This window comes from Aedes albopictus, chromosome 2 (assembly GCF_035046485.1).
Source record: "Aedes albopictus strain Foshan chromosome 2, AalbF5, whole genome shotgun sequence".
Lineage (NCBI taxonomy): Eukaryota > Metazoa > Arthropoda > Insecta > Diptera > Culicidae > Aedes > Aedes albopictus.
This window is the reverse complement of record NC_085137.1, coordinates 348306779-348324136: the sequence shown is the minus strand read 5'-3', so window position 1 is coordinate 348324136 and position 17358 is coordinate 348306779. Positions and strand designations below refer to the sequence as shown.

The following is a 17358-nucleotide window of genomic DNA, read 5'->3' as shown; positions in this document are numbered from 1 at the left end:
CGTAGTTAGTAGCAAACTAGAGTTGATCAACAGTGTTCAGTCTAAAACTTAAATTTTCCCACAATATTGGAATCCATTATTCTTTTCTTGGGTGTAGCCTGCGAATGTTGTGAACGGTGATAGTAGTATACACTCGACGCGCGCGACCGAGGAGGGATTCAGAACGCTCATCAGGTTCGATCTCCGCCTGTGAGAGTGTAGGTACAATGATTCCCGCATGCTTTCATTCCGGTTTCGCGCGATAGCAACGACCAAGAGCTTGGATGCGAATAGATTTGAATGCTGGTTGGTTGCACAGAACACCAGTCAGTGTCTGACACCAACAACGATGATGTATCAACCTACCAACTCGTTGGTGTCGTCGTTTGGAAAGTAAATACGAGACGGGTTTTGAGTTGGTGCAGTTCAAATAAATGGTTTCGTTGGAAGTACGACGACTGTGGTAAAGGGCTGGATTTTTCGCGAGGTGATGAATGTACGGAACTTTTGCGCTGCGATTGATTGCGTGGATTTACTTTGCTGCGTGCGTCACTGATATTAACTGGATTGGTAGCCTGAATCAATTCTTTGTTAGATCCTTCATTACATAAGAACTTTATCAGTAAATATTAAGCATATTTAGTTTACGAAAGGGGCTGGTCGATTTTTCGTCCATATGAGGACTTGATTTGTTCTTTTAGTTCAGTTTAAGGCAATACGCATCACCTTTTTTCAGTTAGCGAAGTTTATTGCAATTGATAAGTTCGTAAATTCAACTTATTGAAAATGTTTATGAAACTTACTTGGATACTTGATGGGTTACAATTCGTTTCGTAGAATGTACGCCGATAGAAACATCTATCTGCACTGGACTCGGTCCTGGGCTAATCACTTCCAGTCCCCCTAAACGTTGAGTGAGTCCTCTTTGGGCTCATCTTCGCGCGGCTTGCCACGGAAATACTAGCCTCTCCCTGTTTTTCTCATCAACATAATATTTTCTTCCAGCATCATTGGCACATGACCAGCCCAACTCAGCCTGCCGTATTATATTACCTTGACAGTAGCATTTAGTTTATACATTTAGTAGCGTCTGTGATTCATGTGACGTCACCAGATGCCGTTTTCCTCTTGACTGCCGAGTATTGTTCGCAGCTGCTTACGTCCAAAAACACCAAATGCTCTCCGGACGACTTTCTTAAACGTGCAAGTATTTTGACCGTATTGAACAACCATTAGCATAAGTATCTCATATTACGCGAACTTTATATTCGGAAGCCATAGGAAGTCGAAAGTCCTATTCGCAGTTGAAAGACACTGGAGCTAGGTACTCACATTCTCCCACTATTTGCAATTTTCCACCACTTCTCTACCAACATCACCATGGGACCCATGGTGTCTATCAGCGATTATGTAATTCGTCTGGCTGATGTTGATTGCGAGATCAATTCTTGCTGCCCCCATTTCAAAAGGCATATGAATGCCTCTTTAACGGCTGGACGGTCATTTCCGATGATATCGATGTCGTGTGTAAAACCCGGTAGCACGTGCGACCGTGTGACGACGATATCGTTCCTCTGCACGCCAGCTCTTCTAGTGGCTCATTCGGGAACCATATTGAACTCCAAATTTCTAGCGCATCACCCTGCTTCAATATACCTAAGGTTAAGAATAACGTATACAAATTTGTGTAAAAGAGTCACTGTGGACATTCCAAATTTAGGCGTAGGAGTTCACATGAATATCCAGACGAACATCACGGATGTGATAATCGACAACGCGTTTTAAGCATTTTAGAAGGAACGAATTTAACCTGATAAACATTGCCCATCTGCCCATAGCAATTGATAAGCTGATTCCAGGGCCACTGACACCAGCTCCATCACTGTCACCCATTGTGGAGCAATCTGTAAAGAACATTATAACATATGTAGTATACTAAACCTGAACGAATATTAGGCCCCCCTGATTCCCATTCAATACGATTCGGAAAAATAACAACGAATAGTCGTTCAAAGTTATACTGCCTCTCTATTCGGTTTTCATGTGCAACTAAAGTATTGATGTTAAGATCTTTCAAAATAGTAAGAAGACCCCTATCGGCTTCAACATGTAAATTTGGAAATCATTTAAAGGGGCTTTTCCCTCTTACAAAATTAAAAGTTAAAAATAAATAAATAAATAAATGAATATGATGACCCCTAAGATCTACAACAGTATACAAATCTTGTGTTCTTTTCAATCTTAGTGATTTTTTCTCAACTTTAAGCTGTATAAGACACATTCTACGGGCCCCGTATCATCAATACCAATTTTTCAAAGTTTAGTTATGGCATATTTGACATTTTTATCACATTCTACATTACTTTTGCCATCCAAAACTGTATTCGACATGATATTAGTATGACAATAAATATAAATTGAACGACGATTAAGATTAACATTAAAATCGTGATTTTAAGTCATTTAGGCACACTTTTCATAAAAACTGTCGTACATATTTGAAACACCAACATACTGATTTTTTAAAAGTCTTCCATCACTTATAGGTAAATGTATGTAGATTTTTTAGCATAAAAAGAATTTTAATCGGAAGCCTTTACAACTCTGAAATATGGCTGATCATAGTATGGGTTTTTATTGCGTTGTAACGTCACGAAAAATCAACATTTTTAAATTTTATTCTAAAACGGGAAACGTTACAAATTTGAAATTTTGTATGCTCTTTGTACTCGAAAAGATCTTTCAAATGAGACTAAAAGAAAGAAAATCGGTTCACGGGAGCCTGAGTTTCACCTGGTTGAAGTTTGCGTTGTAACGTCACGAAAAAAAGTTCTGTGGAAAAGACCAAATCTTTGTGGCTTGGACGGCTTCTGAATTGGACAAACGTTGTTCTATATTCAAAACAGTTTCGTTCTCATTGTGTATGAGCTCTTTTTCAAGATATCGTTCATAAATTGCGTACCATTGCCCGTTCATAAACTACGTAGACTTTTGTAGGACGGGGGAGATAGTGTTTGGCCAAAATCTACAATGTAATTGTACTGTGATATTGTACAATTTTTTATTCGTAATCAAATACCACTCAAACCGAAAATTTATGTGATATCAGTAGAAAACAGACGAAACCCTGACGAAATTACGAAGTTATTAAGTTGGTCAAAGACTTACAGTTGATGGATAGTTGGATTTAAAGTTCCACCAACAGGCGGCGCTAGAGAACTTACAAATTTTAAATTTCATACATCTCAGTATCCCTATTACATAGAAATACGATTTCTTCGGCAAAGTTGTTTGGTAAGTAAAGGACTTGTGGTTGATTTACCAATAGATGCAAGATATTGCCACTAGAAGACGTTAGTTTCCATTTTGCAAAAGCAGTAAAGGGATTAGAATTTCTTGAAAAGTATTCTACAAGCTGCAACTTTTTTCACTTTGGACACATTGTATTCAAATCAAATAGTAATCAAAGATCAATATTTAATTCTTAACTTTCAAAATTTAATTTGATTTGATTCATTATTCCTAAGATATAAGAGTTAAAAGATAGAACAACAGTCAAAAATATGATTCTGCTTTAAGCGCTCCATATTTGTGTTGAGCTAACCAATCAAGTCCAAATTTGTAGAAATTACAGATAACAAGATGAGGAACTATTAGTCAAAATTTGCTAATTTTTGATATATAAAAAGTTACGGCTTGTTGAATGTGTTTTGAGTAATTAGTAAAATTGGCATGCTTTTGAAAATTTGCAACTACCACCACTGTGTGGCAGAAATGAATACCACTACAGCCAAATAGGCAACCACTAACTGGCAATAACTGGTACACTCAGCCTATTCAAAAAATATTCAACATGTTGTAACTTTTTATAAAGTGCCCAAAAATTTTGCCAAAAAATAGTTTCTCAATTAGTCAAAATTTGTTGAAAACGTTTTTGAGAAATTCTAATCGTTTGTAAACTATTGTAAACTTTTAATTAGTGTCGCCCAGTGTGTCAGAATCCCACATCCAATAGTAAATCAGCTGTAAGTTTTTCACTTATCAAACAATTTTGTCAAAGACACTAACTCTCCAAGTAATTATGACTCTGACATGTATAGGATGGTTTTTTTTTCGTCAGAATTAGGTCTATTTTCTCTGGAATCACAGGAATTGATGCCCCTAAGTGGTATGCAGATCCTCAGGTATGTCTTTGGATCAATAACCGCCTCGGCTATATGGGCCCTCTTAACGTCACGAAAATGCGCATCATTTTAGAATCAGAATAATTGGCTGATTATTCTGATTCTAAAATGATGCGCATTTTCGTGACGTTACAACGCGAGCAGAACCCTGTTTGAAACTGAACGGGCGTTGTAACGTCACGAAACGTAAAAGTCAATTATCCAAGAACAAATCCGAAATTTAAATGTTTTATTCCATTGAATTGAAGAACAAACCAATAAATTTCAATGGTGGAAAAAAAATAAGAATATCATAAAAATCCGAGCAGATTTTTTAAGATGTTGGTAGCGCGTTAGAGAGGGTCGGATTCTAGCGCGTTGTAACGTCACGCTACAAATACGCATTTTGAACACGTTTTTCTAATGAAAACTTAATGTTCAATAGGCCAAATATATCAGAAATTTTACAAGGAATCCGAATATGAAAAAATATTTTAAGGTTTACCCTCGTTTTCATGAGTTATAGTGGAAAATCTGACTACGAATGCGTCAAAACGTTGTAACGTCACGGTAGAATGTGTCATAAACAAATGTAGCGGTAGAATATGTAGCATTGTATACAATGCTTTGGTGGGCGTATTACGAATAGCTCCTGTGATAGAAGTTGTAGCAAGTCTTTGTAGTTTTTCAACTTTTATTTTATGATGTTCCTAACTTTAGTTTTCGGCCACCAAATCAAAGTTGTATATATTATTCTGGGCCCTACATTAGCCTATAGATCCAATGGATCATTTTTGACTAAAGTCCCCCCCCCCCCGGCAAACACAAAATCTTATATGATGTTGAATGGGCCATTTATTACCAAAAGTTTTCTTGCTTACCCATAAGGCGTTCTTGGCATTATTCAGTATTTGATCAATGTGCAAGTTCCAATTCTTGTTGTCAAGAATTACTCCCAAATATTTAACTTTTAGACAGAGCAGAATTTTTGATGAATCCAAGTAAATATCTAGTATTTTATACTTCCTCCTTCGTGTAAACAGAATAATAGCAGTTTTATGAGGGTTTACTGATGACCCCTCATTTTTACACCACGCTAAAGTTAATGCTAAAGCATACTGCAGTCTGTCTCTAATCACTTGTTCAAATTTATCACGTACTATGATTACTGTATCATCTTCAAATCCGATTATTATGCTTTAAGATTGTATATTAGTTCGTCAACTACTAACGACCACAATAGAGGTGACAGAACACCTCCTTGTGGACAACCTTTCACAGTCCTAACCACAGTTGTTGAATTACCATAATTACAAATTGTTTCTCGTTTTTGCAACATTCTTAAAATCCAATTCACTATACACTTATTAAAGTTATGCTTGATCATCGCATTTGTCATTGAATTGTGAGAAGCATTGTCAAAGGCTCCTTCTAAACAGCTAATAAGATCTCCTTAGTCTCAAAAATTTACTCAACTTTTGTTGTTACCAGTGTATGTAGTACTGTTATTGTCGAATTTCCATGCTGATGATACGCAAATTGATTTTTACTCAATGGAATCGTTACTAAATATGTATTTAGATTTTATGTAGTAATCTAAGTTTTTTTTCCATCACTTTCAGCATAAATGACAAAAGACTAATTGACCTGAAAGATTTTGTATTCCTTTTATCTTTTTTTATTGGCTTTAGGAATAAATACAACACGAATTTGTAACCAGATTTTGGGAAGATATTTCAACCTCAAACTGGCTTTAAACATTTCAGTTGAACAGGGAATCAATATTGTTTGCTTTGCAATCTTTTTATGCAAATGGCTGGAACTGCATAAAATAAAAAATGTGCATAAATTATAAAAGGCATAAAAAGAGGGAAATTTATGCATAAATTAAGTTTGGGTTTTAATGAGGGTACCCAAGTAACCACGAAGCCGTATATAAGTGCATCAATTTTGCTATATAGTGATATATAAAATTGTGAATATAATGCTGCATTACTTTAAACACCTCATTGAAGCAATATTAAAGTCGAAAAGGGCCCCACTAAAATCAAATTAGTGCCACATATTGCAGCACGTTGACAGCCATTGCTAAAGTAACATAAATGCATGTGCCCTACATTTGCAATTGCACATGCTTAATACGTGCAACACGAAAAACCAAAACAAAAATCTATTTTTAGCACCGTTTTGCTATCGACGGTACTAATGCCCCCACACATGAATGTTGTAACCATTATTTTTTGTTGCCGGGTCTGGAGTTGAACCAGAAGTGCTGAAAACCGCTAGATGAGTTCCGGACGCGCTGGTGCCTTGGACTATTTCTGCTGCAGTGATAACAACAGATATTTCATTAACTAAAAGGAAACTGTTCTTCTGTCTCAATCATTGCAGTAGAGGGCAAAACGACTATGTCATGTCAATATAAGAAAACTAAAACACCCTTCGCACACTGCTCATTATGCGAATTGTGGTTACCATCATTATTGGATAGCAGCCCACAGAAAAAAAGGTCATCTCTAAAACGGTTTCGCTTAAGAAGTCGTCGATCGGTGATTCAAACGGGGATTAAGTTGGTCGGGAGTCGAACCAGAAGTGTTGAAAACTGCTAGAGTTGACCGTAAAGTTGTACACTCTTCTTGATTTCGTTTGTTTACCATTAGAGTCAAGCTTTTATAATTGTATTGTTAGAGCAACATTTTCTAGTTTGTACATTGCGTTTATTCTGTTTTTGCAGTGTTGAACTATTGAGTTATCGTATATCACCCTTTAATGCACCCTAATGTAAAGAAAAATATAGTGCATCATTACATTGATAATGCCAATCTAAAGGATTATTGCATGACAAGTGTGGAATTACTGCATTTTGCATTGCAAAGGTTGATATTCAGTCTGATTCGTGCAATGATATAATGCTTGTGGTTACTTGGGTATCTAGTTCGGCAGAGCAGGTCTTGCTCCTGGGCATTTTAGGTGGGGCTCAAAGAGAGAGCACAAAAAAGGAGGTTCAGGGGATTTGAGGAGCTTTTCATTTGCGTTCTATCAAGGTTTGTTAGCATTTTAATGCGATTACGGAAAATTCAGGGACATTTCAATAGTATTAAGGAGGTTTCAGGGGCGTTTCAAGGTGTTTTCAGGTGTGTTTCAGGGGGTTAAAGGCGTCACAAGGGGTTTCAGAAGCAGTTCAAATTATATGACCATTTCAAGGACGTTTCAATGGGATTACAGAGGTTTTAGGGGCGTTTTGAGGTACATATTTTAGATTAGGGTCGTATCAGAGGTTTCACGGACACTTTTAAACCTCGAGCGATCGCGCTGTTGTATTTTGTACAACACGTTGAAAAAAATCTCACTTTTTGTACTCAACATTAGCGTGGTGCTGACGGTGGTGGCCAACCGCGCGAGTTACGGAGGGTTAAATCGAATGGTATTTCAGGGGCGTTTCAAAAGATATTATGATGAGGTCTCTAAAAATTCTCTGAAACTTCTTGAAATGCTTCTTAAATCCTCCTTAAACCCCTTCGAACCCCATAAAACTCACCTGAGAGGCTCCGAAACCCCCGAAAAATCCTCCGTAACGCTTCCGTAATGCCTTTGAATCTCGCCGAAAATGCTCTGAATCTTCCTGAAATGCCTCAAAATCCCCCTTAAACCCCCTGGAACCCCATGTAACGCACATGAGACGCTCCGAAACCTCCGAAAACTCCTCCGTAACGCCGCTGAATCCCGTCGGAAATGCTTTGAAACTTCGTGAAATGCCTCCCAACCCCCTTTAAGACCCACTCGGACTCCATGTAATGCACGTGAGACCTTCGGAAGCCTACCCGTACTTCGAAAACGTACCTGTAAGGCCTACAAAACCCGTCGAAAATCCTGTAAAAATCTCTGCAATAAGGCTTTCAAAAACCTCTTACTTACCCTGAGATCTCTTGGTGCCCCGCTGTAACTTTTCGGGACCCCCTGAAACGCCCCTGTAACCCTCATTTGCTCTCCCCTATAAACACCCCTGGCCACCGTTGCAATAGTTCCCGTCATTATGAAATATTCTTATGCTCAATATTGGCTCTAAGTAGCTTTCCCTCTTTTTATGCAGGGCATGGAAAATGTGCATAAATTGAGAGTGCATAAAAATAACATGCATAAAATGAGGTTTTAGTGTACCGAGAAGTCGCTTCTTCACTTGAGGCCGGCAGAGATCCTGGGAAGATCCATCATCAGCGTTAGCAGTAAAACATCCGTTTTTGTTCCTAAGAGTACCAAGCCCATTACAGTGATCTTTCGATAAACCCTTTTGTAATCTAGCAGCCACCGGAGTGCTTTCTATATTTTCACATGTGTGCCTCCCGTTTTTGCGTTTGGATTATCTTATCTCTGAATTATACAAAGTTTGTGCTTTTCTATATTTATGCCACTGTAAAATATGCTTATCTCGGTTGAACATCTTTCGAGCTTGTTTTCTTAAATGTTATAGTCTTGTATTCCACCAAGGGGCATCCTTGTCCGTTGATCGTTCCTTTATTGGACAGCTGCTATTGAAAGCATGAATGATTCTACAGTGTATCAAACAATTGTCCGTACAGCAAATTTTTTGTCAAATAACTTTTCATTCAAATATTTATAAACATTTTAATGCGTCAATCAAAAACGCTGAAAATTTGACCAATCATGAATGATACATTAAAGCTTCATTGGTAAAGTTTTGGGTGGGATAGAATAAGTTTTCTGAAAGTTATAGAACTTTTAGTAAAACTTATAAGATTTTTGAACACATTTTTAAAACATTATATTTCAATATGTACTCGATATTTTTTTTCAATTTTGTTGGTGTTACATCTTATACGTAAGGCTTGCATATGCAGCTATGTTTGGGGTTTTATATTCACTACAAAAAAATATGAAAAATGTGCTTATGTAACTGACGATGTTTAAAAATTTATTACATTTTGCACATATAATCTGCCAAACGTTTTCCACCAATAAAACTGCATTAAGTAAACGATAAATGCATAGGACCTACTCTTCATATGTAGTTTAGTAGGTCCTGTACAAAAATATTACATTAAGAGAGTTTAAAAAAGTTGAAAACACTTGGCACCTTTATTGATGAAAATATGGTAAAATTCCAAAAGACACTCTGAACATATACATATTTTTCATATTTTTTTGTAGTGGATATAAAATCTAAAACGAGACTGCACATCAAAGCCTTAGGTATAAGCTGTATCAAAAAAAAAATTGAAAAAGTTCCATCAAGTACATATTGAGATATAATGTTTTAAAAATGTGTTAAAAAATCATATAAGTTTTACTAAAAGTTCTATAACTTTCTGAAAACTTATTAGATCTCGCTCAAAATTTTACCAATGGAGCTTTAATATATGGGTCGTAATTGGTTTTGGGCGTTTTCGATTGACGTATAAAAAAGTTATAAACATTTAAATGAAAAGTTATGTTGACCAAAAAATTGCTGTACGGACAATTGTTTGATACACTGTATTTGTTACCTGATTAGAAGTTTTCTCAAGATCCTCACATGCAGTGATAGCGTTTTTAAGGAAGCTACCTCCAGCTTCGAGATTCGTGTTGAAGAGTTCCCAGGTTGTTTTCCTGGAATCTCTGAAAGTTTCTTTAAAAATTTAATTTACTTTTTTTTTTCGAAAATTATCTGTCCAAGATCCGATAGCCAGATTTCATCGGAAACATGCCAATTATGTAATTTCTCCGAGATTGTGTTACTACAAATAGTTATGTCCAGGACTTCTTGTCTTATAGAGTTTATGAATGTAAAATTTTCACCTTGATTACAATAATCGATATTATTATGAGTTAAATACTCTAGTAAACACTCACCTCTTATGTTAAGTTCTAAGTGATTTTTTTTCACTTTTCAAATATTCCTCCAAGAACACCTTTACGAATCTCTCCAAGAATCCCGCTAGCTACTTCAACCAATTCATGAACCATTCAGTACATCGAGATTTAAAATATGATAAATTAAAAAAAAAGTACACAAATCGGTCCTAAAGTTTTTGAGATATCGTGATCACCACAGTGGATAACTGACATGGAGGAAGATTACAAGTGGTAGTCGAAATACGTGTATCTGTCAAAGGATAAGCAACAAAGAGCGGAATTAAAAGGTACGAAACTGATTACACTCATTCGAATTCTGATAGCATGTTAGACAGAGTTTGACGGGGGCTTGAGAATCAGAAAACATTTTTGAAAGGCGAACAGACTGACCATCCTGATGATATGATACATTTTATTCAGAACAGTTTACTACGTATTAGCATTTAAACTACCGTATAGATTAATAAATGCGCTGTTTAAATTATTTTTTTTATAAACATGAGTTGTAAATTTTTCTACTAAAAATAGATCCTCACAATTATAAAACTTCCTAAAAAAACGAATATGACAGATAACCTATTACCTGTTACCACGGGGGACGGCACAAGTTTTCACAATTCTATTTATCTATCTATCTATCTGTCTAGAATATCTTAAAAAAAATATTTTCCGGCATATCCACTGTAAAAACGACAAAGTTTTAGCGTTTTTTCGAATGTTTTGCAATATTTAGGTTCGGGAAAACTGGTGTACCCCCTCGCCTTTTACTGATTTTCAGATAAAATAGATTCATACAATGGGTACAAGCCATTCGTCGAGTATGCGTCTTTACTCTTTGGTTGGGTAAAATGGCCCTACTCTTTTTAAATTGCAACAGAGACCAAACTTAGACAGTATATAATGGTATCAATAGCATAATACAAAACGTGGCGGTTAAAAAACAAGGCTTTTAGATGATAATAATAATCGGTATTGAACTTATTTCATGCTACCTGTCTCATGGTACGAATACTACAAGTGTGCCATAAGTTCAATGTAACTCTTGTTGGTACTTTTGTTTCTCCACGTATGAAGTTTTAATACTGAGATGCAAAATCGCTTCCAGGATTGTGATAAACTAAATCTTTGGTTTTCCAACGCTGTTTTGCATTCACATTATGATTTATTGTAATGATCGTATTTTCCAACCTGTACATTATTTTGAGCATATTGCCGTGAAAGCAACATGCGTAAAATCCAAGCTTAAATAAATATTTAACAATACATCGATTTGCATACAATATGTTGCATTCATATGAGCATATTAGTTTACATTAGTTGTAAATTACCTGATAGTTACGTTTCCTCTAATAAAGAATTTTAGTCTCAATCACATCTAGATCATCTTACGGAGATTCCCAATTTTAATTCACATGATTTCCATGTGCGGAGCCAATGCCCACAATCGTCAAACAGTGCTTGCGTATAACTAATGCAACCTTACGAACTATAACGATAATCTTCTTCTTAAGTGCCCGTTTCCGTTTGTCATTCCTGGTGTTGTTGCTTTTGCTGCATACGATAAGTAGGTGTGTTTGCTCGTTTTCATACTGATAAACACAAGCGAAATACACGCACTAAAACGATTTATTTTGCACCGACTGATGTTGTTCATACGTCCGCTTGATTTACTGTTGGTGGATGATTACTGGTAACGGTTTTCTTCGGATAGTCCTGAGCCCAAACGGTTGGCAGTCCAATTTCGGCACCGCATGCGCTGTAACCGGGACTTCCACAAGGGGACCATCGTGGCAATTTGGATATCCTTTCGTAGATGTACGGCCCAGGGCTTCTGGTTGTTCTGGTCTGGAAAGGCAGAAAAAGGCACATGATGAGATTTATTTTCGCTATGATATCCACCACACTTCAATCAAGTACCTGATTATGAGCCACGAGTTTATAATCCTTTGTCAAATAGTCTTTTGCGACTCCGTGGGCAAGCAGGTGGTCAAGGGCAGAGAACTGTTTGTCATTCGGCTCATACCGAACGTAGTCTCCCATGAAGCATACCGAGAGCGTGTGATTTGCGTACGCATTCGCTGTATCCCATCCTCGACCGACGTAGATAAAGCCATCGCCACCGAGCTACGGGATCAGAATTTCAATTGAATAAGTGTTCACATAATTTGTGTTCGTTGTGCAAACTTACGTAGAAGTTGTTGGAAATGTCCGGTAGACTCTGCTCAGCTACGGCCGCGTCTTGAATTGTTCGCATTTTGATTGAGCATCGGTACATATCCACACAGGGCGTTGACTGAACCCCAATATGGGTGATCAAGACGTATGGTGTAGGATGTTGTAGCGGGTATGGACCGCGGGCTTCGCTTTGGGCACCCCAGTTTTGACGATCGATGACTAGATGGCCGTTGCCAAGGTTGGGAACTGCAAGTCAATCTGATGTTATTATGAGATATGAGATTCTACGTAAGGCTTGTATTTTTCAAATCACTACTCACTAGTTCCCGATACGTAATTATTGCCGAAGAGGATCTCCGGCTGACTAGGGCTAGAATTGCTTTGTGATTGGTTTATGACGAAATACAGCGCTGTCGAAAAGGCAATTATGGTAAAAAGGATGAGCGCTCCATAAAGGAAGTATCGTTCCTGTCTCAGCACTGACGAATGTTCCGGCGATGGAAGGCCTCGGCTTTGGTTGTTTCGTCCGGCTGCAATAATGTACCAGAGAGGTTGCGTGGGTTAGCATTCATAGAGTGAAGTCACGTATGTACGCTAGATTTAAATCGTGATTGTGAAGATATCAAGCTGCATTTTTCTCTTAACTGATTTAACTTGAAGAGGCGCATTGAACCAGGAAGAGGTTCTACTGGGTACATCAAAAGACTTCTTCAAAAATTTCTCTTGCGGACTTGCGGGGTTCCGATAGTGAATGTTTCAGGGCTTGTTTCAAGAAGTGCTCCCACGTTTCCTTTCAGATTTTTTTCACGATACTTCTAAAACGATGCATCAAAGAACTCCTCCAGGAATTTTCCCTAGAAATTACTGCGGACATGGATTCCTTCAGATTTTTTTTTCACGAGATTTCTACAGAAATTCTTCCAGGAAATCGTTAAGAAAGCTCTCCTGGGGGTTTCTTAAGAAATTCCTCATGGAGTTGCTTCCGAATTCCTCCTGGGGTTTCTTTAGGAAAATCCCCAGGTATTCCAGGGGTTCCTACAAGAACTCCAGAGATTATTTAAAAAATCCTGCAAGGATTCTTCCAGGAACTCTTCTTGGGATTTCTGCAGGAATTCCTCCTGGAGTTCTTTCTGAAATTCCCCCAGGAAATTATGTAGGAACTGTTATAGGATTCCCTCAGGATTCCTCTTGAGATTGCATCCGGTATTCATCCTGGAGTTTCTTCAGGAATTCCTTCGGGGATTCCTTAAGGAACTACTACATGGATTCCTCCAGGAGTTCCCCCACAAACTAGGATTCCTTCAAGATTATATCCTCTTACGATTTCTCCTGGGATTTCTTTAGGAATTCCTCCTAGGTATCCTCCTAGGATTCCACCCCGGATACCTTTCGAAAATCCTCCAGGAATCGCTTGAGGGATTCTTCCAGGAATTCCTCCATAAATTCCTCCAAGAGTTCATTCAGGGATTCTTCCGAAACTTTCTGCAAGGATTCCACCGGAAATTCTTGCAGGGATTGCTCCGGGAACTCCTGTAGGAATTCTTCCGGTCATTTCATTTATTCAGGGATTCCTCCGGAAATTCTTGCAATGATTCCTCCCAACATTCTAGCAAGGATTCTGTTGTTCTTCACAACAGATTCCTCCGGAAATTCTTGCAGGGATTGCTCTGAGAATTCCTGCAGGGATTCCTACAGGAATTCCTCTAGATATTCTTTTAGGAATTCCTCTGAACATTCTACCAGGAATTCCTCCAGAGATACCTCCAGAAGTTCCTCTAGATATGCCTCCAGGAATTCCTATTGGCATATCTTCAGGAATTCTTCCCGGAACTTCTCCAGGTATTCCTCCAGGAATTGCTCCAACGATTCCTCTATAAGCATTTCTTCAGTGATTTCTCCAGGAATTCCTTCAGGAAATCCTTCAGGCATTCGTCCAGGTATTTTTCCAACCATTACTCCAGAGATTCCTTCAGGCTTTTCGCCAGGAATTTATCTAAAAATTTAACCAGGGATTCTTTCAGGCATTCTTTTCATGATTTTTCCTTCAGGGGTTCCTCAAAGGATTCTTCTTGGGGATTTTTTTTCCGGAGATTCCTCCTGAGATTTCTCCAGAAATATCTCCAGGTTTTCCTCCAGGAATTCCTTCAGAAATTTCTCAATGGGTTTCTTTAGGGTTTCCTAGGAGTTGCTTCGGATTTTTTTTCAGGCGTTGTACCAGGCATTCCTCCAGGAGTTTCTCCATGTCTATTAATCCAGGAATCCCTCCAAGGATTCCTCCAGGGATTCCTCCTGAGATACCTCCACAGATTCCTCCAGGAATTACTTTAGGGAAATCCTCCAGGAATTCCTCCAGGCATTCCTCAAGGATTTGCTTCAGGAACTTCTGCAGGAATTCCTTCAGGCAATCCTCCAAGCATTCCTGTAGGAGTTCCGCAGGGCATTCCTTCACGAATTCCTCCAGGCATTCCTTCACAGTTTTCTTCAGGGATTCTTCCAAGGAATTGCTCCAGAAATTCCTCCAGGTATTTCTCCAGGAATTTTCCCAGAGATTCCTCCAGAAATTTCTTCAGGGATTCCTCCAGGATTTTCTACAGTAATTCCTCCAGCAATGTCTCCAAGAATTTATCCAGGAATTCCTCAACGAACTCCTTTAAGGATTCCTTTACTCCTGCAGGGATTCCTCCGGGGTTTCAATTAAAGATTCCTCTAGAAATTCTTCCAGGGATTGCTCTAGGAATTCTTCCAGGTATTTCACTAGGGATTCCTCCAGGAATTTCTCCAGATATTCCTTCAGAAATTCCTCCAGGGATTCCTCCAAAAAATCCTCTAGGGATTCCTCTAGGAGTTTTTCTAGAATTTTTTCCAGGGATTCCTGAAGGGGTTTCTACAGGAATTCCTCTGAAAATTTTCCAAGGATTTTGGCAGAGATTTCGCCAGGATTTTGTCGAGAAATTCCTCCAGGCATTTCTTCAAGCAATCCTGCAGGGATTTTTTCAGGAACTCGTCCGGGGATTTCTCTAGAAATTCCTTCAGAAATTCCTCCAGGAATTCCTTCAGAAATTCCTCCAGGAATTCCTCCATGTATTTCTCCAGGAACTCTTTCCGGGTTTTTTTTCCAGGAATTCCTTCAGGGATTGCTCCGGGAAATCGTTTAGGGATTGCGCTAGAAATTCCTCTAGTGATTCCTTCACAAATTCATCTCGGGATCTTTACAAAAAAATATTCAGGGATTCGTTCAGAAATTTCTGAAATCCTTCCATCGTCGTTTTTACCCAAATGGAGGAGAACGTGTCTCTGGCGCACGTTCGTCTTTCCTAGGGATGTAGCCAAGAATTTCTCCGGGAATGCCTGAAGATAATTTTAGAGGGATGTATACAGGAGCCAGGAAGTTCTCCAAGAAGTCATTCAGGAATTCTTTCACAATTATCTCTAATAAATCTTTTAGGAGTTCATTCACGGATTTGTTCAGAAATTCATCCCAAGTAACAAATTTACAACCTTTCAGCTTTCGTGTTTTTTATAAAGGTTTTATTATAGCAGCGAACATGCCACGTTGTCTACAGAAATTATTTAAAAACTTGATGATTTTGTGGCTATATCGGTCTCTTTCTACTCATAGTATAAGGGAGTAGAGATCAAAGTGGATAATGAAATGATGGATATGATAGAATTCGCTAGGTAGCGAACAAGTTTGATTTTTTTTTATAGAAGGTGAAATTAGACAAGTAGGCCATGTATTGAACGAATACATCGAATGCGTGAAACTTCTGCCGTGCGACCTGTGCTTTTAAACAGATCGGCTTGGTTGGTAGTTCATACCACCTTACCAAGACTGGCAAAAGTTTCAGGCACCCGACTGCCTTTGTTCTGTTTTTGTAATAGATTGTAATAGAGTTTTATTGAAGTAGGTTTACAATAATCTTCTAGTGTTTTATAAAACTGAAAATGTTACTTGAGATCTGTGAACTCCTGCAAAAGAATTCCTTCAGAAACTCGTCCTGCAATGCTTTCATGAATATATCCTTTGATTATTTTTTTTCTCCAAGAAATCCATGAATTTTTTTCAGAAACTCTTCCAGGGACTCCTCTAGGCGTTTTTTTAGGGATGTTTTGAACGTGTTTCTTTCGAAAGCCCTTCAGGGATTCTTCCAAAAAATTGTTAAAGGACTCCTTCAAAAATTCCCCCTAGAATGCCTCAAGGTTTTCCTCCAACGATTGTTTGAGGATTTATTCTGGTATTTCTTCCGAAATTTGTGTAGGGATTTCTCCTGAAACTTCTTTTTGTATTTCTCCAAAAAGAATGCTCAAAAATTTTGCAGGGATTCTTTTGGGAATATCTCGAGCAGTTTCTTCTGGAGTTTACTCAGGGATTCCATCAGAGATTATTACAAGAATTTTGCAGATATTTCTCAAGGAAATCCTCCCAGGGATTCCTCCCGGAATTTCGTTTGGGAATGCACCCTGGAATTCCTCTAGGAATTGCTTCTTAAATTCCTCTCGACATTACTTTTTTTTTCTAGGGATTTCAATATTTGAGAGATCTCTGGATTTTCTTCAGGAATTCTTACAGGGATACCACGAAGGTTTCCTCCAAAGATATTTTCGGTGCTTGTACAAAAATACTTTCAATAATTCTTCCAAAGATCCTACCGGGAAAATGTCAATTGTCATTTCTATAGGATTTTTCTTTGAGATGAGCCTATGCAGTATACATATGAGTATTGAGTATATAAATTTATCTTTAGGTAAATTTTGGTAAGGATGCAATCGAAGCAATACCACTGAAGGTTTATTTTTAGAGGAATACAGATTCTGGACATCCTAAGATAGCTAATAAACATAGACAAACTAGATGATTAATTATTGAAAGAAGTCCAAATAGCCATGGAAGATGTTTTGAAGACATTTTCAAAAAATCTTCGGACGAGTTTTCATTATGTTGAAGGTAATCATGATGAAAATCCTGGTTTAGTCCTAAAAAGAGATCTTATTTTCCGAAAGAGTTCAGCTGTAATTTCTTACTATAGTTAATTGGCTACCGCTACCAGCACCACGCTGAATTGTGTAGAACCAGTTAGCTACAAAATACAACAACGTGACTGTTGAATGGTTAAATGATGATCTTAAAATATAATGTTATTATATTACATTTCTAGTTGTTTAGTTATAGGTAGGTTATAGGTAGAAGGTA

The 17358-nt window shown here is 37.8% G+C and overlaps 1 protein-coding gene across 2 annotated transcripts in view; it reads right to left on the bottom strand.

Moving 5' to 3' along the window:
• Nucleotides 1-11140: 11140 nt before the first annotated feature.
• Nucleotides 11141-17358, bottom strand: part of LOC109430819 (peptidoglycan-recognition protein LA) — a 30249-nt gene continuing 24031 nt past the window's right edge. For both annotated transcript variants that reach the window (XM_019706903.3, XM_019706904.3), the window contains exons 2-5: nt 12488-12697; nt 12181-12413; nt 11910-12116; nt 11141-11837 (exon numbers count right to left, since the gene is read on the bottom strand). In XM_019706903.3, coding sequence (XP_019562448.3) covers nt 11643-11837; nt 11910-12116; nt 12181-12413; nt 12488-12697 — 845 coding nt within the window. In that variant the 3' untranslated portion in view covers nt 11141-11642. The remainder of the gene's footprint in view (nt 11838-11909; nt 12117-12180; nt 12414-12487; nt 12698-17358) is intronic.